We start from the raw sequence: 22,972 nt of genomic DNA on the forward strand, positions 1-22,972 counted from the left end.
CGCGCATTCAGTGCCAGAACGAGAGCGTGCGTATGTTCTTTGAGGACATGACACGCCTTTTCAACCGTGCAGACCCACAAATGCCAGAAGATAAGGAGCTGCGTCACCTGATGCGGGGCGTTAAACAAGAACTTTTCGCGGGACTGGTGCGCAGTCCACCACGCACTGTGGCGGAGTTTCTCAGCGAGGCAGCGACCATGGAGACAACGCTGCAACACCGAGCCCGTCAGTACAACTGTGACGTGAACATCATTGGGTCCGACGCACCCCCTGTACATGTCGGCAGTGACATGGACTCACTACTCAATCTCATCCGTTCTGTCGTGCGGGAGGAACTGCAAGCGCTCCGGATGCCTTGCAACACAGCATCTTTTCCTTCATTGGCTGAAGTCGTCCGGGACAAGGTGCGTATGGCAACTCAGCAAGTTGCTGACGTTCCCCAGCAGCGCGTTCCTCACCAGACGTTTGACGCGAGGCCCACCTGCGCGTCCGTCCTGAGTAAGGCTCCCCCGCCAGACCATAGTATCAACGCCGCAGCTCCAGCAATGGAGCCGCAGGGTCCCCGCATGGAGCACCTCGCATGGAGCCACATGCAGCCTCGCTACTCCCCTCCGCCAATCTACCAGCCACCCCGTAAAAGTCAAGTATGGCAGCCCCGGGATCGTCGGCCCCTGTGCTATCATTGCGGTGAAGCCAGTCACCTTTACCGGGCGTGCCCGTACCGCCGCGTCAACATGCGGGGTTTCGCCTCGGAGGGCCTCTACCCTCGGAATGCAGAACGGCCTACTGAGATTGCAAGCAACCTTGCAGCTCGACAGTACCCCGTCACATCCGGTTACCAAGAGCGTCAGTCTACGTCCCCGACGAGCAACCGTTCGACAAGTCCCCACTCTTTCCGACGCCGCTCTCCCAGCCCTGGCCGGGAAAACTAATACCAGCGGCCTTCGGAGGCAGGGTCGCTGATGTCGGGAAATGTGAAGATCCTCCGTCATCGTCAGGCCGACTCGACCGAGATTTCACTTGTGTCAGGTAGCAACAGCATCTGGCATACTACCTCCGATTTGTGTGTAACGATTGATAGAGTGGATGTCACCGCGTTACTCGACACTGGTACCGATTATTCTGTAATGAGCCGTGGTCTCGCCCGAGAATTGAAGAAAGTTTTGACAAATTGGTCCGGCTCGAAAATTCGTACGGCGGGAAGTCACTTGATTGAACCTGCAGGCAAGTGCACAGCGCGGGTCGTCTAGACTTCCTGCAGACCAACGGCGCTGTCATTGACCTGAAAGAAGCGCGTGTTTCCTTTTCGACGAAACGAGCCGTGGCGCGCATTGAAAACGAAGATCCGGGTCTGAACGTTTTGTGTATAGTCGACGATGACGTGAGGGTTCCGGCACGTTCTAGTGTGCTGGTTCTTGTAAAGCATGATTTGTTTCACGATTACGAGGGCATCGCGGATGGGCACCTTCCGCTACTACTCGAGAAGGAATTAGCCATTGCTCGAGGACTCGTACAACTCCAGAACAGTTGTGCTACTGTCCTCCTGACAAATTTTGCTAAGGAGATGCGGCATCTCGCCAAGGACACGGCTGTTGCCGTCCTTCACGATGTTACTGCCTTACCTCATTTATGCACCGCCGGAACGAACCCTAAAGAAGAGGCCGCACCTTGTCATGCTCTGCAAACCGTTAAAATTAGCCCCGACTTGAGGCCCGATCAAAGGAATCTTCTCTTGGCTCTTCTGAGCGATTTCGCAGACTGCTTCGCCACAGGCTCGAAGGTCGGTCGTACTCCTGTCGCCAAGCACTGCATCATCACCGATGAGACCACGTTACCGGTATGCCAGCGCCCGTACCGGGTTTCTCCTAAGGAACGTGACGCCATTAAAACGCAAGTGGATGAAATGCTTGCGGACGACGTGATCCAGCCTTCGACGAGCCCATGGGCATCGCCAGTGGTCCTTGTCAAAAAGAAAGATGGCACCTTGAGATTCTGTATCGATTACCGAAAGTTAAATAACGTGACCAAAAAGGACGTCTATCCGCTGCCCAGGATTGATGATGCCCTCGACCGACTACGCGATGCCAGGTACTTCTCCTCATTAGACCTCAAAAGCGGATACTGACAAATCGAAGTGGATCAGAGAGACAGAGAGAAGACTGCATTTGTGACGCCCGACGGCCTATACGAGTTTAAGGTGCTTCCGTTTGGTCTTTGCTCTGCACCGGCCACGTTCTAACGTATGATGGACACGGTTTTATCAGGTCTCAAGTGGCAGTCGTGCTTGGTGTACTTAGATGATGTTATTTTCTCGCCTACTTTCGAGCAACACTTGGACAGGTTGCGCATCGTGCTTCAAGCACTCAAAGGCGCTCAACTAACGATCAAGCCTGAGAAATGCCACTTTGCTTTCAAAGAACTACGCTTCCTCGGCCATGTTGTCAGTGCACAGGGCGTTCTCCCTGATCCCGAGAAGACTACCGCAGTGTCAAATTTTCCACGTCCCACCGACAAAAAGGCACTTCGACGATTTCTAGGTCTTTGTTCGTACTATCGACGCTTCGTCCAAGATTTTTCTAAGATAGCTGAACCACTGACAGCACTAACCAGTGATGACATACCCTTCCTGTGGGGAGACGATCAAGAGCAAGCCTTCCAGGAGCTTAGAAGCCGCCTACACAAACCCCCAATACTCGCCCATTTCGATGAAGACGGCGCAACAGACGTACATACTGATGCCAGCAACGTTGGCCTCGGCGCGGTACTCATTCAGTGGCAAGGCGGAGTAGAACAGGTTATCGCCTACGCGAGCCGAACACTCTCACGATAGAGGCGAACTATTCGACAACGGAGAAGGAGTGCCTTGCGGTAATCTGCGCCATCAGCAAGTTTCGACCATATTTGTACGGACGACCCTTCCGTATTGTCAGCGACCATCATTCCTTGTGCTGGCTGGCAAGCCTTAAAGACCCGTCTGGACGCTTAGCTCGTTGGAGCTTCCGTCTTCAAGGGTATGACGTTACTGTTGTCTATAAGTCGGGACATAAACACCAAGATGCGGATTGCTTGTCACGCGCGCCATTGGACTCCACCGCAGTAGAAAACGCCGACGAGTTTCCCTTTATTGGGGCCATTACTCAATCCCATATGGCTGACCTTCAACGCAAGGACCAGGAGCTGGCGCCGCTCATCGATTATATGGAAGGACGTGGTGGTAGAGTACCGCTTGTTTTCCGCCGTGGCTTGCAGTCATACGCTTTACGAAGTGGAGTTCTCTACAAGCGCAATTTTGAAAGATCAAGAGAGACATTTCTACTCGTAGTACCTACGCACCTACGGCCTGACATCTTGAGCGCTTGTCACGACGAACCGTCCGCCGGCCACTTGGGAGTTAGTCGTACGCTTGCAAGAATTCGGGAGAAATACTATTGGCCGAAATGATTACCTTCAGTACGATCCTATGTTAAAACCTGCCGTGACTGTCAACGCCGAAAGACTCCACCCGTGAAACCAGCTGGATTTCTTCAGCCGATCGCTCCACCGCAAACTCCATTCCAACAAGTGGGAATGGATCTTCTTGGTCCTTTCCAGAAGTCAACTAATGGAAAGCGTTGGATTGTTGTCGCGACAGGCTACTTGACCCTATATGCTGAAACCGCGTCGCTCACAAATGGAACTGCCACCGAAGTAGCAGAGTTTTTTGTCCACGACATCGTGCTGCGTCATGGCGCTCTGGCTGTTATCATTACCGACCGCGGGGTAGCTTTTAACGGCCCGCCTGACTAAGGCTGTACTGAACCTTACACATACTAGCCATAGACGGGCCACGGCATACCACCCGCAAACTAATGGCTTGGTGGAACGGCTAAACAGAACTCTGGCCGACATGCTGTCTATGTACGTGGATATAGAGCATAAGACCTGGGATCAAATCCTCCCATATGCCACGTTCGCATATAATATGGCACTTCAGGAGACGACGCGGCTCACACCCTTCGAGCTTGTCTTCGGCCGTCGAGTGACCACTCCACTGGATACAATGCTGCCCGTATACACTGACGACGAACATGAGCTTGACCTGGACATTGCTAGTTTTACTCAGCGTGCGGAAGAAGCGCGGCAGCTGGCAAGATAGCGCATATACCTACAACAGCAACTAGACGCTGACCGTTATAACAAGGGACGGCGCTTCGCTGCCTACGAGCCTGGAGACTATGTCTGGATTTGGACGCCCGTTCGTCATCGTGGGCTCTCTGAAAAATTGCTGCGTCGGTACTTCGGCCCATACCGTGTCCTCCGCCGCCTCAGCGACGTTACTTATGAAGTTGAATCCGCGACCCAAGATCCCTCAAGCCGCAGACGACGCAAGTTCACTGATGTTGTGCACGTCGTCCGGATGAAACCCTACCACGATCGCCCCGCTGACTAATCTTGAGACTGATGGCGCCCCGTCTTGTGCTGTGGTATCCCATACCACCTAGCATACTATCTGTCAGCTCATCGCATCAAGCAGCATTTGCAGCATCGAGGCGATGCTGCCAAGAAGGGGGGCAATGACACATGCCATTCATAGACGACGAAGATTTGAACGGGCGATTCGGAAAAGACGACGAAACAATACGGTGCTGCGCTTTTGTGCTGCCTTGACTGCTGTTGGTGTTCTTCGGTGCCAGAGTGCCAGAGCGCCTTCTCTGTAACGTTACGTTACAATATAATATTTTACTCTGAGCTTCCCGTACTTCGAAAGATGCCCAGCCCATATCTCCCTGTACCGCCTCATTTGTAGTTTTGCCGTGGGCACCTAGTGCTAATCGTCCAACGGATCTCTGATTTGTTTCTAATGTCGACTGTACCTCTGATTTTAGGCACAAAGCCGCATTTCCGAAAGTAAGTCCGGGCACCATAATTCCTTTCCAAATACCCCTCAAAACCTCATACCTATTGTATCCCCACAATGCCTTATGCTTCATTATCCCGGCATTCCTTCGCCCTTTGGCCTTAAGTGATTGCTCATGCTTTCCAATGTATGCCAATCCTTCGTTTACCCATACCCCCAAATATTTATATTCTGCTACTCTAGGTATTTCAAGGCCTTGTATTTTAAGACCCTGATCAGTTGAGCCGTTGAAAATCATCAGACCCGACTTAACTGCGCTGAAACTGAAGCCTAGAGCGTCCCCTTCGTCTCCGCAATACTTAACTAGAGTTTGCAATTCTTCCAGACTCGCAGCTAGCAGCACAATATCGTCTGCATACATCAAACCGGGAAGGCGCTGCTCTACCGCCTTTCCACCTAATCTATATGACAGGTTAAAACCTAGGTTACTGTCTTGTATCCTCCGTTCCAGGTTTATCATATAAAGCATGAACAGCACCGGTGATAGAGGACAGCCTTGTCTTAATCCTTTGCATACTTTGACATCCTCCGTACTTCTTATCCCTTCCCACGTAATTTCTACTTTGTTATCCCGGTATATTTCCTGTAGGAATTCTATTATCTCATAACCGATACCTTCTTTTTTTAATATGTTCCACAGGAGTTCCCTGCTTACGTTGTCGTACGCCCCGTTTATGTCCAGGAAGGCCAAATACAAAGGTCTATTTTCCACTCTAGATATTTCGATGCATTGGGTAAGCACGAACAGGCTATCATCTAAGCGCCTACCATTTCTAAAGCCATTCTGAAGTTCTCCGAATATCTTGTTACTTTCAACCCATGCTTGCACCTTTAATTTCACCGCCTGCATGGCTAACCTGTACATTACAGATGTTATGGTAATCGGCCTGTAGGATTTTATGTGCATCCTTTCTCCTTTCCCTTTATAAATCAAATTCATTTTACTCTGCCGCCAGCTGTCCGGAATTTGCTTATTCGTTATGACTGTTTCCAAAGCTTTTAACAATGTTTCCTTACTTTTTGGACCGAGTTCATTAATCAGCTTGATCGGAATTCCATCTATTCCTGTAGATGTGTTTTTAGGAATATTTTTTTCTGCCTTTTTCCAGTTTAGATTGGTCAGTTCTAAGGTGCTTTGTATTCTGCTACCTTGTGTTGCTTCCTGAATTGTGGAGATTACCCTATCGTCGCTCTTAAATGACTCGGCTATAACTGATGTAATGTAGTTCACTGCGTTGTCTCCCTTTAAACAATTTCCCTCATTATCTTGAATCCGATCTTGCTTTCTTTGATTCTTCTTCCCTAGCCAGCTTATATGGTTCCAGAATTTTCTTGCTCCGCCTCTAGAGGCATTGTGTTTATCAGCCATCCAGCGATCGGTGGACTGTCTTATTTTACTTTGGACGAAGGCCTGCACTTTGTCGATATGATTCCCACTTTTGGTCGATTTCCTCCTGAGAAGCCTGTGCTTTCTTTGCCATTCGGTGTTCCCTTGAAGCAGCCCGTCGTTGTTCAATAGCCTCCCTGATTTCCTTATTCCACCAGCTCCGTGGCTTCCTCTTTCCATTCCAGCGGTTTGCTACTTTAACCTCCTAAATTTTCCTCCGTATGAGTAGTTCTACCTGTTCATAATCCCAGTCTTCCATGGGGCTTTTCTCTATTGCTTCCTCTATGTCTGCTGCTATCTGCGCTATTTGATCGTCGTTTAATTTTGCGTTTACGTTTTGTCTAAGTTCCATTTCTCTTTTCATCAAGGGCCCCATCTGCAGACTAATACGTTTATAATCACTTCCCAGACTACACTCCCCTTCTTCATCTATTTCCATTTTTGTGACCTTGCTATAAATTTCCTGCTATAAATTGAGTGTCACAACAGAGCGCCACGCGGCGGCCGGCTGGCGTAACGTGGGAATTGCGGAGGAGGAATAGGAAGATACGCACTAGGCACATTTTGGAGGTGGATGACGTAGTACAGTTCTAAGGCCACCATTGGCTATGGGGAACCGCGCGCTTTGTAACTTCTTCCTGCTCCGTTTCCCGGTACCGCCTTGATAGCTGTGCCATGGGGCCGTGGCGACGAGGTCCTCACGCTTCTTCGTAACCGCTTGTATCTGCGCTCTGCCGGCTCCTTAAGGGGGGACGCGGGTCTTAAACTGGTCAAAAATGGGCGAAAAATTGATTTTGAGAAAAATGCATTTTCGGAATGTCTGTACCTTTGAGCACTAGCCTTCAAAATATCAACACTGAATTAGATCGGGAAATGCGGTAAAATCGACTTTTAAAACGCCACGGGAGCCTCGAAATGGCCAAAAAAAGGGGTGAAAATTGTTCGAACTTCCCGCGCGCGCCGCGGGTGAAGCAGCCGGCTGGCCGCCGCCATCTTGGACTTGTTTTGAAGTTTGTTTCTTTGTGCGCATTTTGCGACATCTCCAAATGACGTCGCTCAAACAGAACGACCACCGTCGCGGGTTTTCCGAAAGCCGTTTCCGGTCCGCTGATTGGCTGGAGCGCGCGCTCGCGAAGCGAGCCCCTCGTCTCGCGCTTCCCATTGGCCAGCGCGAGTGACGCCGTTTTGTTTGTTTGTTTGTTTTTAACGTTCTTCGTCGCGGCTGCTGCTTCGCTCGTTTATGATGCGCTTTCGCGATCGTTATCAGTCGTTCCCGCAGCCGATGCTGGTCTTTAGACGTAGCTCGGTAGACGTAGCCGTATCAGGAGTGTATTGAAAACGGAAGCGCCTAGCGAGTGCGCGTCGAAGAACGAGTGCGGCGGCGCGCTGCCAGGGTCGCGCGGCGTGTTCTCGACCTAGCTGCAGCACGTCCGGCGGCATATAATCGTTTGCGAGCGGTTCAGAGGCATCAAAGATAGCATCGATAGATTGAACTGTTCAGCTGATACTCATGGTCCTCACCAACGCTACCACTTCGTTGCTTTTTTATCGCGTCGCTTCAGACGACAGGCGAGCCTGACATCGCGCCGTTGCCCGCGTTCATTTTCCGCGGACGACTTCGGTTTCTTTTTTTCTTTTTCTTTCTTTTTTTTTTTTTTTTTTTTTTTTTTTTTTTTTTTTTGCAGATTGTCTAAGTAATCGCGTCGCTGCGCTCAAGGGGTGTGAAAGTTCGAGCTTTAGCTCCAGCAAGGGACTCCGCGTGCGGCCCTGCATGCGCTGTACAGCAAAGTAGCAAAGTTTCATTCTGCAACATTAGCAAATTTATTAGGTCATTCCAGTATGCCGCTGTGCTTCAGCCTTAAACTTTGTGCAGGTTTATTAATATTGCAAGACCGTTTTATCGTAATTTTGAGTATCTGTTTGCCTTGAAGGGCACTGCCACAGGCATATGAAGTTGTAAATAAAGCTTCTCCCGCTGGTTCTAGTGGCGGTATATTTAGACTTTGTGGCAAGCTTTTACCAGTATTTGGGGAGGGTACTGTTATATGTTTAGTATATAGCCTTCCTCATAAAGAACAAAGCCTCACAACGATTCCATTTATATTACCATAGCTGCAGTGTAGCAAAAGTTAAAGGTTGTCTCAAAATGCAAATACGTTTTTCTCAGTGCTGTTTCTGGACACTGCACTCAGCCTTACTGTGCTTTTTCTCTACATTGTCGCCGAGTGACAATGACAAATTTAGCACCACTGCAGTCATATTGAAAAGATCAGGGGGTGATCCAACACTTACATCACTCTATCGAGATTTTTTCAAATTGCCATTAAAATAATATTGCATGTCAAAAAATTTTGCTGATTTCCTAATGGCATACACTACCTTAGCCATGGGTAATGGTGATATTTTCAGTTTTAGTTGACATATTCAAAATCCAAAGACAGTTTTGGAAATGGGAAGAGCATGACATTTTTGGTGAGAAATATCACAGTGAGGCTACTGATTGTTCAAGTTATATTATGTGGTCAAACTTCAAATGCCGTTTTCTCAGTTTCATATTTTTGGTCGATCTCTACAGTCTTACGCAGGGTTTTGATAACTTCTTTTTAGTTCACACAAATAACTTTGGTACCATTTTCTTCAGAGAGAAATGAAGTACCCGATGACATTTTTAGTTTTTTAGTTTAGGCAATGGATAAATGTCAATTTGAGATTAGCTTAATGAGTTCGTTTCAAATAATGCAGCCTTTTACTCTCACCATAATATGTGAGAATGACACGCCTTTTTGAGGAAAACGAAGGATGTCATCGGGTATGGGAAGACTTTGGCTATCAATCTATGTAATTAAAAGCAACGAAATGCAATGAGAAAGTTCATTAAAGCTGCGTAAGAAATTCACTAATTATGCTCTGGACTTTGTTAGATAACTTTTGATCTAATACCACCAGCTCAATTATAATTACATTTTTGAAATCAGGAGAGAAAACCACATCTGTGTGCAAAGTTTCGTGAGATTCTAGCCATAACTAAAAAAGTTAGTTTTAAGACCCTCGTCTCCCCTTAAGGCATGGCGGGCCCCGAGAAGCGTACCATTCGTAAAGGGAAGTTTCGAACCATCCATAAGTTAAAGGGACGCCGGCGTAAAGGAAAGCGTAAAGTGGTAGCAGCGGTGCCTGCTACACCTGTCTGCTACGCCTCAGAACGCATCGTTCTAAGCGCTTCGGGAAAGGTGCGTAAAGCGGCAGCAGCGGTGTCTGCTGCGCCGGTCTGCTATGCCTTGCGTGGTGACTGCATCGACGCGCAGTTTTTAAGCGATTCGGGAAAAAAGCGTAGAGCAGAAGCAGCGGTGTCTGCTATGCCTGTCTGCTATGCCTTGCGTGGCGACCACATCGACGTGCAGCTTCTAAGCGCTTCGGGAGAGAAGGTGTGATTCTTTCAACGTGGTGAAAGAAGTAGAAATAGCATTTGTTGAGGACTATGCCTTCTTATAACACGCTGCCATGCTTTAGCACGATTTGCTGTCAAATAGCAAATCTTATCTGGCAGTCTCTGAAGCTTGACTGCATAGGGGTGTAAGCATCGAGACATGAAAAATGAGAACTATGAGCGCAATGGTGACGTTGGCAAAACTGGTATCTTTTATCCCCAGCTTCATCATTGTGGTGTGAGCAAAAATAAGCTGAAGCCTTTGGCTAGAGTAGTGTATCAGACACCACCTCTGACAAAGGAGGAGAAAGGGGAAAGCACTGCTTGTTATCTAGAAGTCCCTATAACAAGACAAAATTTCCTGAGCTATTGTGTGTGGGGCAAGACTCAAAATGCCATAGACTTTTTGGAGAACGACATCTGGCCGCTATGTTCAACAGCACTCCAGGAGGGCTGTTGGAACAGTCACCATCCTTTCAGTTGTTCGGTTCAAAAGGCATTGTGCAGGCTTTATTAGGGGCTAAAGGGATCCACTGTGGCAGTGTGACAAAAGGGTGTGTGCATGGGACTCCAATTAGGACCATGAAGGATTTATGCTCAATGTGGTGTGATGATTTCTTTCTTCCAGGTTTAGACCTCTGTTTGATGAACAAGTGTGTTTGAAACTTTTGAGTTGCACATTTTGTGTGTGTGTGTGTGTGTGTGTTCAGAAATATTGAGCAGTTTTCTAACAGTGCACACCTCCGTTTGCTTTCCGCCTTTTAGTTGCTGTACTGCCATGAAACTTGGCACCTCTGTTACTTAATATGTCTATTAGGCAGCTATTTATTTGTCTTTGTAGTTTATATACGGCGTGAGACTTTGCATATGTAATGCTTGGATAGTTTCCTGTGCTTAGTAAGGGGAAAATGAAATTATTGAGTTTTCTATCTTGCTGAACCATTACTACAAAAGGTCACTTTACAGTTTTGTCCAATACACTGATGGAAGTGGGAGTGCCACCTTTTAAGGGCACATGTCCTGTGCTATTCTTGACTTGTATCTGACTGTAGTGCAGCACAACAAGTGAAATTTACACAATATACTACAGAATTGTCTATGGCAGTACTAGTGTGTGTGTGAGCAGTAGTATTTCAGCACCACTAGTTATCGGTGCTGAAGTACCTTACTGTGAAGTTGCCGGATGCGATGTAAAGGATGCCTGTGGAAAACAGGCTCAGGCCACCGAGCGGCATCTCACACTTGTGCTCTCTCCCGTCTGAACAGGAGACGTATGCTTACCGTAGCCAGATAGCCCAGTGCCTGCTAGCCAAGCGCCTCCTGGGGCTGATGGACCAGAAGCAGACCAACCTCGCCGTGGCTGTGGACGTCACCTGCACAGAGAAGATGCTGCAGGTACAGTGATGAAAGTCTGCACGCTGAAGTGAAATACAGGTCCTGGGTGGTTTGCTTACATGCCGGAAAAGGTATAAAAACTTTGAAGGTTAAAATGAAGTTGGCCAGTCATTATTGATAGATTACAGCTTTCTAATCAGGACCAGGCTACTTTCGCTGACAGAGCTTTTGTAAGACAGAATAGATGGAAAAGGTACAACATTGCGCATTTTCACAAGAAATTCACAATGATGTGACTGCATTTTTTTTTTCCCTAACAAATTTCTGCGTCTAGGCCATGTCGCCATTCATTTCTAACTGGTCATCGTCGTGGAGTCCTTTTCAGCGTTGACTTCACAAGCTTTTGCGTAGAAGGACGAGAAAATAAAAATGTTTCATTTTGAAATCAGTTTTTTTTTTTCTATCTTTCCTGAAAGAATGCACCTTTCGTTGCCAGCCAAACATCAGCTCAGTCAAGAAAGCTCCATACAATTCATTTTAGTCAAAAACAAATTTTGTATGTCCCGAATAAACACACACATTGCCACGCGAGTCACCACTGGGACTGGGCATTTGTTGGTGCTGTGCGGCCAAGAATGGTGGGCCACATGATGAAGCCATGGAACAGATTTTATTGGGAGTTCCTGCTTCTTAGGCCTCACAATAAAATCTTTTCCATTTACTAACTGTGTGACCAAGTATTGGTGGTCACAGAGCATTTACTATAAACGACATTACCCAGCGTTGACCCATGCCACAGTGAATGTGTAAAATGTTAGCCTCGGGAGAACTGGAGCTGCTTTAAATAGGTGCTGTTTCTTTCCTGCCTAATATGGAAGTAGAAGAGAGAATGCAGAAAATGCTTTGAGCTGCATGGTAGGTTGTGGAACTCCACTTGGAGCCGAGACAACTGCTCTTTATTATATACAGAATTGAGGCTATTCCTTTCTTAACTGGGATTTTTCACTGAAGAGAACCTCTACGAATTGTGTGAAAATTATCTGAAGGTGTATTAAAGGCCCACTGTCCACCCTCCGGTTGAAAATATTTTCTTTCCCGGCGACTGTGAGACTTTGCCTCCAGAACACAAGGCCGCAAAATGTTTTTGAAAGGAGTAACTAATAACGTAGTTACAGCCACATGTTTCTTTCCTTCCGTTCCCTCGCAAAGGTTTTTCACTCTCCTGCCCGGTTGTCTAGCCTCCGCAAGACAAATTCCCCTTCCTCCCTTGCGTTTGGCGGAAGGTAGGGCGTGGCACTCTGCATGCGCGAAAAAAAAAAAAAGGCAAGGGAGCACGCGCCGCTGGATTCAGTCCGGCCATGGCGAGGGAAAAGCACGCAGCGAGCGGTAAACACCCATCCTTCACCCTCAGACAGCGACGGAACAATGGATGTCGTTTTCAATAAATATGTCATAGCTGTGGCTCGACAGGCTAGCGCAGGGAACGGAGAAGCTGGCTTCCCGAAAGAGAGCATGAGAGTGCTTTGATTTGTGTTTTCGTTGCTTTGCGGCGTGCGTGTCACTGTAGCATTTTGCACAGACTATCTCCGGTACCTGATCGAAACACTGGGCTCCTTCGCTTAAAAGGTCCTTCCCTGGACAGTGGCCTTTAAAAAAAAAAAAAAAAAAAAAAAAGTTGGAGTCTCAGTGCTGCCAATTCTGAACTCTTGAGCCTGGCTGATGAGACAGATCTGCATGGTATCAAATCTTAATAATCGAATAGTTGCCTCAGCTCATTGCTCCAGTTAAGTGTGCATGTGTACGTTTAAGCGTCTCTTGCCGCCTCCAATGGGCATCATGGTTATTAATTATAGAGAAAGCTTGTATCCTATGAGTTTGATGCGAGGACCTTTAGTTTCTTCTGTGTAGAAGGCGCAAAATAGCCTGCTAGCCTCCGTGTACTTTTTTGCCATCCTGACTTTTCATGTGGCTTTAAAACTTGAGATGCATTGTGCAGGTGTGTGGCTGCTGTATTTCTCATTATACATGGTTTATGCCCTCGTTTTCTTTCTCACTTTCAAGTGCTCATCTTGTGGAAAGCAGTTAGGCGCCAGATGAGGTGAATTATTCTGCTTGGGACGTTGCCTGTCGCCGCACTGTTTCATTTTCTAAGCCGTACTGTCGGCCCTCTAGAGCGGCTGTTGGCTGCAAACCAACAGACCAAGTACAGTTGCACACTGTTCAGGACACTGGTTGGCTCGTTGCTACATTTTGCCATTTCAGCGGAAATGTGCATTCCTCTCTTTTCCGTCTTCATTGTCCTGTACACCTTGAATGCGCAGAAAAAGTTGCCTCTGGATTGTTGCAGTGTCAGTGCACATAAAAGGTGGTTGGAATCACACTGGGTGATCCACTGTGTTACCCCCCTTTTCTTTTTTTTTCTTCTTTCACTTCCTTCATTTCTCTTTTCATGGTGATGTTGATGTGTCTACAACACCTCAGCCTCAAAGGTTGTTCCTGCACCCTTCCTCTCCTCAAAAAATAATTTTCAATTCTCATATGCATGCTCATCATGAGATGCTTGCTGTGTGGTGTAGCCAGTGCAATCTTGTTGATACGATTCTAATGGGCATTAAAAATTAAAATGGATTATCTAAAAGTACTATTATTCAAACAGGCTCTAAATATCATGACTGAAACATACTTGGCACAGAACTTACTTTTGCTTTGCTCCAGACTCTGTTTCTCAATCTTCAGAAGAAAGCTTTTGTGAAATTTGTAAAATCGAGTTTTATTTTCATTGCTTAGCTCCGCATCCTCCGTGCAAATCGCTAAGAGCATCTGAGACTTGGCACTCTGCAAGCTTTCTTGAGAGTGTCATCTCCGCAGGAGATCTCCTCAGCGCGTAAACACGACGAGATGTTATCATGTTATCAGCACGCAGCATCTGAGTCACTGCCAAGGTCAGCGCTGTTGTGGACAGTAACAATGGCGGCGCAAAACTGAGGGATACACAACAAAAATCTGAAAAACAGTAAATTCACGATAAACTTGTGCTCGGTGGGTTCACTAGGTGAGTAAATGCAGTATCTATTGAACCATCGGTCACAAGCCTTACTGTTACTGCGCATATTATCATCACCGCTAAACCTTTTTACTGCCTCTTGGAGTGAAATTCAAAACCACGCAAATTTTTTTCACACATTTTTGCAACATTATAATCCATACTACCATGTCGTTAGCCGTACCAAAATGCTATGCTGCTATTAAGCGTCAGCTGTGATGAAGAAGAGACGTATCAAGCGGAATCATACCAATGAGACTGCTATATATGGATGCCACTGCTTGTGAAAGCGGTCCACTGCTACTGTGTAGTACCTATGAAGGAGGCTGCAGAGGGTCTCTTAGTATTTTGGAGCAGTCCTGCTTTGGAAATCCTGACAGTGGGCATGCTGTATGCTTCTACTCAAAAGCTGACTGGCATGCCAATTTTTTCATGAATTAAATTTGCTGCAGTGCGAAACAGTTGGAATTTTTTTTTTTTTTGAGTCCGTACGAAGATTTGATCTTTGGATAATTCACTCTTTTACCAGTCCCCCTAGAAGTCTTGATTTACATGATTTTACTCTACTCTGTTGGGATTTATTCTAGTGTATTACTGATAACTTTTTTCAAATGTATGACTGGCCGGAGTCTGTGGGTTGGGCACACATGTCAGTTTCTTTCACGCTTATCTGATATTGTGCTGACACTTTCAGCTAACTTATTGAACCAGTAAAGGACACCGAAACAAAAGAAGTACATAGTGCTTCTCACTTGTGTCTCTGTGTCTTTCCCTGGTTCAATATGTTGATTCACACCAACTAGCCCAAATGGTCACCATGCTTTCAGCTACTTTACATAGAGGAACAGTCAGATATCTGTAAAGCAGATCACATTTAGTCTCTGATCATATTTTAAGGTGTGCTTCTGATAGCTCAAACTTCTGTACGACATTATTGCGTCACATCTGAGTGTGCATCCTTTTTGTTTCTTGAACTGCTTAGCTGGCTGACCAGCTGGGCCCACACATCTGCGTCTTCAAGACACACGTTGACATACTGACAGACTTCAGCCAGGACGACATGACACGGCTACGGGAGCTTGCTAACAAGCATGACTTCCTGATCTTAGAGGACAGGTATGTGTGCGTCACTGGTTTGCATTCATGTTTAGTATGTTGTTACTGTGGGGAATAGCAGGACTTAATGATGTGGAGTAGGTGGCAGCTGCATTCAGCCTAACCACTGGTGTAAGGAAGTGAGGAAGTGGGCGGGGCTAACAAATTGTGCCTCTAGGCTTTGCAGAGCAACTCTGAGAGCAACTAGTGCTGTCACATCACTGAAGCGCCGCATGCTTTTCTCTGGGAAACAGATTTCTAGCAAGTGACTACTTGTGTATCATTTGCTCGCACAGTGGCAAAGAAATGTAAATGCGGGAAGGTGTCTTGTGCGGTAATGTGGCTTTGGCAGTCCTGTCTTTGGCCTCATTGTGATGGTGCACAGTCATGACGAAGTGGTTGTGCTGTGCCTAGCTAGTGGCACGGAGAAACATGGAAAGTAGGGCTTCTCTTTTTGCATAGGCTCAGGTTGGAAAACTAGTTTTTATAAGTGGGACTTTTTCATGTAAATGGAATTGGTGCCATACATCACTGACAAAAAAGTTGGATTCACCTGCTAATCAGTAGAACAATTTTCAAGACAGGCTTGGGTTCACATGACCATGAAACATGCCTCTTTTTTTTTTGTAGTCACAGCTGTCTTCGTTTCTTATGGAGGAGACGGGAGTTCTGTGATCTTTTATATGTTTGAACTGCATCCGGCTCAGGATAGAAAGGATTGGGTCCGGATTGTGGCTGGGCTTTCCTTCTGTGTGTTTCCCTTTCCTGAAGCTTCGTGTGCTTTATTGTGGTGCAGGAAGTTTGCGGACATTGGGCAGACGGCGCAGGCACAGTACACGGGTGGACCGTTCTTAATGCGCCAGTGGACCGACATGGTAACCGTGCACTCGCTGCCAGGACCGGGCATCCTGACTGCACTGAAGCAGGTCAGTAAGGATAGTGTAAGGTGGTGTGACACTAGCGTTCAGTGTTGTTTTGTAACAGAAGCACTGCATTGATGGGGTGTTACATTGCATCTAACTACTAATACGGAGAACGTTTCGTGTCTTGTGACCACAAGGCTGAGCTGGATACTGCAGATTTAGACAGTCCATCCAGTCATACAGGGGCAGACAACTGAGCACTCTGCTGTCTACCACGACAAGAACAGTGGTCAGATTGTGCATTGGTATTTAGGTCAGTGTCTGAACGGGGAAATTAGACACATATTGCTGCAGTATCAAATTGCCTTTTTTTTTTTTTCTCTCAAGCTGTTGCTAGCTAAAAATGAGGGGTGTGCAAATGCTTGAAATTTGATTTGAAATGTTTGATTCGATTCGCACTTCACTTGTGCTGTTTGAACTATTTGCAAGCACAGTTCGAAAAGTAAGAGTGCAGTTTGCAAACTTCCTTGACATTCAGAAGTTGCAAATTTCTAGTTTGTATCTTGGCTGTCGGAGAAACACAGCGACATTTCTATACGGCAGCGTCTTCAGCTTGTCATATGACTTGGCTTGCTCTGCGACTGCCAGCACACAGCAAAAACACGCACTCTAATGCTCACGTCAGCATGTCCAGCCACGATGCTGTAGACAACTGGCTGTGAGTTGGCCCGGCTGGCAGAGGTCCTTTAATTTTAGATTACCACATGCACGCGCTGGGATTAAGTAACCCAGCTTGTGGAAGACAGTGTAAGGGGGTTGAGTTCCAGCTCATATGTGGTGCTGCAATTGTTTCATGGTGATTGCTGTGACCATTCTTAATTTTCATTATAACCTCAAAACTATGCATCTTAAGCCACAGTGGACAAAAAATAAATAAATATATATGTATTTTGTGCACACTTATACTCTGCCTTTAATATTATGCCATGACAGCCATAATGGCTCCTGTCTGTGACTACCTTTGTGGATCCTTGTTAGACGTACAACAAATTATGCTGATGATTGGTGGAAAAAAATTTTTTTTTTTTGCAATAATATCTTTCTATTCATAGCTGTGTTTTATGAAAAAACACTTCTTTATTTCAAATAATTCTACTATTGTTCAAAATTTTCTGAAAATATTCTGTGTGCGGCTGATTTGGATATCCGCTTTGCTCTGAAAAATTGAGTTGTCTGAATAAATAAATTTATTTGCGCGCTCCAGTAAATTTGCTTTTTTGTCTGGCCATGGCTCACGAATGATTTCACTGGTAATTTAACATTGTATTATTCCAAAACTGTTATTTTCGATTCACGTCACCTTTAATATTAGAATTCAACTTGCACCCAAAATTTCGCTATTTCCATAGCTCGGCTGGTTAGAGATCAGTTGTCAGAAATGAAGGTGAAGATAAGCGTATGTTGCCATCTTTTGGTCCGATTGTGGTGTCCGTGATGTCTGCAATCAAGACCAGGCGAACTGGATGCCGGAAAGCCGGTTATCATTATCACCACCTGATCTTTGTGCACTGCTCGGCAATGGGCTCTATGAGTGATCTCAGATTACCCAACCTGAGCGTTAACACTGAAGACCACGTTGCTCAGCACGGCTTGCAAATACAGACTGTGTCACAGTTGCCAAGCGCTCATGTCGTGGCTGTTGTGTGTGCAGGCTAGCCGACCAGAACAGGCATGTGTGCTGATTGCCGAGATGAGCTCAGCCAATGCACTCACAAGCAAGAGCTACACCGATGGTGAGTGAACCACTTCGAAACATTGCTGCACATCACGTGGGCACAGCTTGCGTGAGGGTCTTTGGTTAGACGCTTAGCAGTGCCTCATCAACACAGTAGAACCTCACTGGTACAATCCTGCCAGAGTGTTCGGTGACTACTGAGCGTTCTTATTTACTATGAATACAGCGAAACTTTTAACTTGCCGACTCCAAAAGCCATAATTTTGCTGCAGCGATGAAAGGCAATTATTTTCTGCAACAAAGCTTCAATAAGAAGCCTGTTTTTAGTTGCACCACTGTGTAGGTTAACGACATTTGTTTGACACAAAGAAGTGAGGAGAATGGCAACATCTTTGGGGGGGGGGGGGGGGATTGGTGTCTAATATCTCAGAGAAACGTTCCTTTAAACCCAGAATAATGGTATCTTGTTTACAGCATAATGCGATGCATGGCATGTGAATGAAAATAATTATTACCAACCAGTTTCTCAATCAAGAATCAATTTTGTTTACTGATAACCGTAATGGATTGAGCTCTCCTCGGTGTCCTTTTCAGTAGTCTCCTTTCAGCAATGCTAGAAACGTGCAAAATCTCACTCTAGCAGAGTCGAACAACGTGCCTTAAATGGGGGTGCACTTACTGATGTGAGATCATTTTTCTGACATTATCAGCATTTCCCACATGGTGTAGTAATTGAAGGCTTCCAATTCATTTGTTAAATTAAGTGCGTGTGAAAAAGTGTTATGTATAGGAAGCTCGCCTTTGCTGCTGTGACAGAAAAGTGCAAAGTCAGTCGAAAGCATATGCATGCCTCAACTTGTTTGTGCAGCCACGGTCAAGATGGCCGAGGACTTCCCGGACTATGTGCTGGGCTTTGTCTGCCAATCACGGATCTCCCACAATCCAGGGCACATTCACATGACACCAGGTGAGCAGTCAGTGCAATCAGCTGTCTCGCTTGCACTGGGCTAACACTGCTGCATTTAATACAATCCAGAGTGTGAACCTGGCCTCCAGGTTAGTGCGTGATGCTCACATCACCCCGACGCCATTTCCTGTGGAGAGTGAACTGCTAGCTGCTGTTAGGAGACAGCCAGAGCTCGGTAGATTGCAGATGCTTGGCTTGGTATTCTAACAAAGACATCAGCTGCTATTTTCTGCCAGACCTGATATCCTGTTCTCACCTGTGTCTTGCTTCGTTTGGCCTGCTGGGAATGAATAAAAGGCAGCATATGAGCATTCTTTAAATCCTAAGGCCAGCAGAACCAGCATCAGTCATTCAAGCTTCTGTCTACTTGCTGCATTTGTGAAACATAACAAAGAGAAGCTGCTGATGTGTAAACAGAGTTTTGTTGCCTTTAATTATATCCTTCTCAGACCCAAACAGAAATCCAGTTTCTCAGTAGCAATATATTTTTCCAGTTTGCTGTGCCCATAAATGTACACAAAAAATTCAAATGTTGAGTACGACATTCTGTAATTTGAAATTTGACCATAGCTCTTTCCTTTTTTTAACAAAACGAAAGAGAAAGAGAGAGCGCTGGTCTTGGTGAGGCGAGCCGCCTCGGGTGTCCAATCGGCGAGTATTGGAGTGCCCATGGCTCTTCTTTCTCTTCTGAGAAATTCGCTTTGGCTCGCGACTCTCTCACTCGATTACACCAGTGGCGACGCAGCTCGACCGCTGAATGGTGTATATGAACTGCGCTCTGAAATTTGCAGCTATCGCTCTTTACACCTTCTTTCCACAGTACAGTCTGGCAGGTTATATAGCTGTACCGTAATGACAGGCTATCTTTGCCCTTCATTTCCCTATCTGCTGTGTAGCTTGAAGATGGCTTTGGTTGTGGCAGTCTCAATGCCATAGGTAGCATAAGGAGTTCTCTGACAGCTGCTGGCCCACACTGTTCGATCATGTTTCACGCAAAACTCATGGTACTAATGCAATAAATTCAGTGTCCATCACTATGGACAAAGGTGGTGTGTGTGAACTCCCCCAAGGCTGGGTTACGAGCAACACAGATATGCTCAAGAGTAAAAGATTGGACAGCCATCGCCCTAGCTCAGTTATTAGGGCACCATACACGACATAGAGAGGGTGTGAATTTGGATCTCACTGGCGACTTTTTTTTTTTTTTTTTTTTTTTTTGTTCACTGTTGAGTCAGTTTGTTTTTCTGGCGAAAAATGATTACACTATTACTTTCTCATTGATCAACACCAGAGGTTTAAAGAGAAGACCTTCTCCTATGCCTTGCTCGGTTTTAACGACTGTTGGCTTTCTTCTCAAGTAATCTTGTTGTGATTCACCGTGAAAGCACAATATTTTTTGTAGGTATTATGTCCAGCTGCTCAGAAGTGACCCTGTTGATACACAATTCATGAAAAGGAAACATTGTGAGAGCAGACGTAATGCATACTCTCCAGGATCCAGTGCAAATAGACTACACAACTGATGCATTTTTTTAGACGGCATAACGGACAGATATGCATTATGTCAGCATGGCGTGATAATGATACTGGAAGAGAAAGAAAAGGAGGAAATATCGCACTGTCACTTTCTTCTCTGTGCCATGCTGCCTTCATTCAGTAGCCATCAGGTTCCAGTGTAATTATGACCATGGCATACCAACCCAGGTTCTTGTGCCAGCCTTCGTGTGCCCAGCATCACAGTGTCCATGGGAGCCATTTAGCACGACATCTTCTGTACTCTGTGAGCCTGCCTAAATAATTGGCCGATGATTGCGATACTCGCTAATTTGAAATTTGAGTGTACATAGCTCTTGAGGTATTTCAACTATAGGCATATGGAACATGCTCTACTGAATGGCGACAGCGCCTGGCCCTCGGCATCAGTGGCGTGCCTCTGCTTGGTCGGAGTCGCTTGCTACCTTTGCTGAAGTAGCTGCTGCCAGAGTCCGCCACTCTCACCATATCCTCACCTCTCACATACCTCACTCTTTTTCCATACGTTCCTCCTTCACCTCCCTCTGCTTTATGCTCCTTGTTTGCTGTGCCAGCCACCCACTGAGGCTAATGCCACTCAACCAATGAATAGGTTCCTGAGAGCTGCACACTAAAACCTTCTGGTCACCAGGCATGTGTAACGTGACACTCAACGAATGCTTGGCTGCAGTGGTGAATGCGCAGTTTGCCACGTAGCATAGTTGCACCGTCTCTGCTCAGTGGTGCGCTGCTGCGCACAGATGATGCTACAGATTCGTAGCGTGGCTCCACTCTCCCTTGCTCCTCATTTCCTCTCCGCATTACACCAACCTCGCTGCAGTACTAGGAAGCCTGCTTTTAATAGCTGTTGCAAAAAGGCCACGCATTATTGTTGCTGGTGCGCAGGTGTGCGGCTAGATGTCGCCGGAGACAACCTGGGCCAGCAGTACTGTGACCCTGCAGTGGCAGTGACGGAGCGTGGTGCCGACATCATCATTGTGGGCCGCGGAATCTTGGCCAGCCCAGACCCCCTGGAAGCTGCACTGCGCTACAAGAAGACCGCATACGATGCATACCTATCAACGCTAACTGCCAAGTAGTGCTCACTGGTGGTCACGATTGACATGTGACATTGCAGCATTTGTAATGAAGGAATTTCCAACTGCCCGTGGGCAGGCCAAGAATAAAGTTTGATTTTTTGAAACTTAGTCTTTTTGTTTGCAAAGAATATCCGAAAATGCTGTGATCATGGCAGCTTGTTTCTGTGGATGCAACAAGTGGCATTTCAGTGTAACGCTGCAAAGTCATGCAGTTACATCGCATTTATGGATAGCAGAACAAGTGAAATGGTTGTGTGCTGGTATCAGAACCACCAACTGTTCAGCTTATGTTTACCTAAACAACGAAAATTATCTGGGCACAATTAAAAATGCACAAATAAAAATGACAATGCCTCTCTTAAAACAGACTCCAAGCTGGTTAGAGATGCTATTACAAGATTACAAAGAACTGGGCCAAGTTGCTCATGCATACTGCTTGAGCAACATGGGCGAAGCGGCACTCGCCTTGCCGCGTTTCTCTTTAGGTACCTCATTGTGAGGCAAGAATGGTGGCCGCTTTTTCTACCGTCGCCTTCTGCTCGGCTCCTGAATGTAAAAGAGCAGAGCCAACTGTTCTTTTGGTGAGCATTTTCCACACCATCATACTTGCTCAAAGAGCACCACACCAAAGCTTACTTGCACAACTTCAAAGTTTGAGTAGGAATATTTTGTCTACAACATTCAACATCACATGGAGCTTCAATATTTAGTTCTAGTGTTAAAGTGTCATGTCAAATTTAAACAATTTAGTTTTTTTTGAAGAACACCAGCAGAAAAGAGCCCATCTGTTTTGTCGGTTGCTTCAGTGGTATATTGTGAGGGAACAAAGTAGGAACAGCGGTCGTCTTAGTTTTTTCCATCCATTTGCTCTATGCTGCTCAAACTGAGATGACTCAAAGTGCGCCTGCAACAACAACAACAACGAGATTATGTGCAAAGTTACAGTGTCAAAACCTGACTGAATCATTTTTTAATTTGTGACACGGTTATCTTTCCACCTGCATTCAGTCCAATTCCATCAGAAACTACCACAAATGCAAATGCTGCACTTGAGAGGAGTTAAACACCTCTAGTGTGCTCAGCTAACTTATTAAAAAACAGGCTTGTATGGCATAGCAATCGTCTGGCATATAATGCATCAAGCTGCTTGGTTGCATCTGCCTGTACATCTGCCCAAGCACAGTGAGGATGGGGGAGAGGGAGTTGTAAATAACAAAAAGTCAAGAGGACATTGATTTTGCAGACAAATGGGAGAGGCACAAGCCATGAAACGGATGTAAGCAACTGCCTTGCTCCAAGTACATTACACAATGCACAAAACAGCACGAAGCAGCATCACACATAGACACCTGCTCCTGCTGTTTGCAAGACACAAGCTGGGCCTTCATTCCACTGTAGCATACATTCTGCCTAACCGCCTAAGTTGCTTAGTAGCAATGGAGCAAGATATGCCATGTTAGAAACGGCACGAAAAAACTCCATAAACTCTTGCTGTAATGAATTCTTCATTCACTGCCCTGGCTGGAATGCAAGAGATTTAGGCAGAACCATTCGAACAACACTGTGGCAAACTCTCCCTAGTGCGAAACACAGCATAACAAAGCACTGGCCACT

At 46.2% G+C, this 22,972-nt stretch overlaps 1 protein-coding gene across 1 annotated transcript in view; it reads left to right on the forward strand.

Moving 5' to 3' along the window:
- LOC146181507 (uridine 5'-monophosphate synthase-like) overlaps positions 1 to 21,444 on the forward strand; it is a 35,373-nt gene extending 13,929 nt beyond the window's left edge. Inside the window, exons 6-11 of the mRNA XM_084576566.1 lie at positions 10,975 to 11,103; positions 15,069 to 15,202; positions 15,978 to 16,107; positions 17,756 to 17,837; positions 18,648 to 18,746; positions 21,165 to 21,444. Coding sequence (XP_084432692.1) covers positions 10,975 to 11,103; positions 15,069 to 15,202; positions 15,978 to 16,107; positions 17,756 to 17,837; positions 18,648 to 18,746; positions 21,165 to 21,358 — 768 coding nt within the window. The 3' untranslated portion in view covers positions 21,359 to 21,444. The remainder of the gene's footprint in view (positions 1 to 10,974; positions 11,104 to 15,068; positions 15,203 to 15,977; positions 16,108 to 17,755; positions 17,838 to 18,647; positions 18,747 to 21,164) is intronic.
- Positions 21,445 to 22,972: the final 1,528 nt, after the last annotated feature.

Source organism: Amblyomma maculatum, chromosome 8 (assembly GCF_055883805.1).
Source record: "Amblyomma maculatum isolate TAMU_Amacu chromosome 8, ASM5588380v1, whole genome shotgun sequence".
NCBI classification, from domain to species: domain Eukaryota; kingdom Metazoa; phylum Arthropoda; class Arachnida; order Ixodida; family Ixodidae; genus Amblyomma; species Amblyomma maculatum.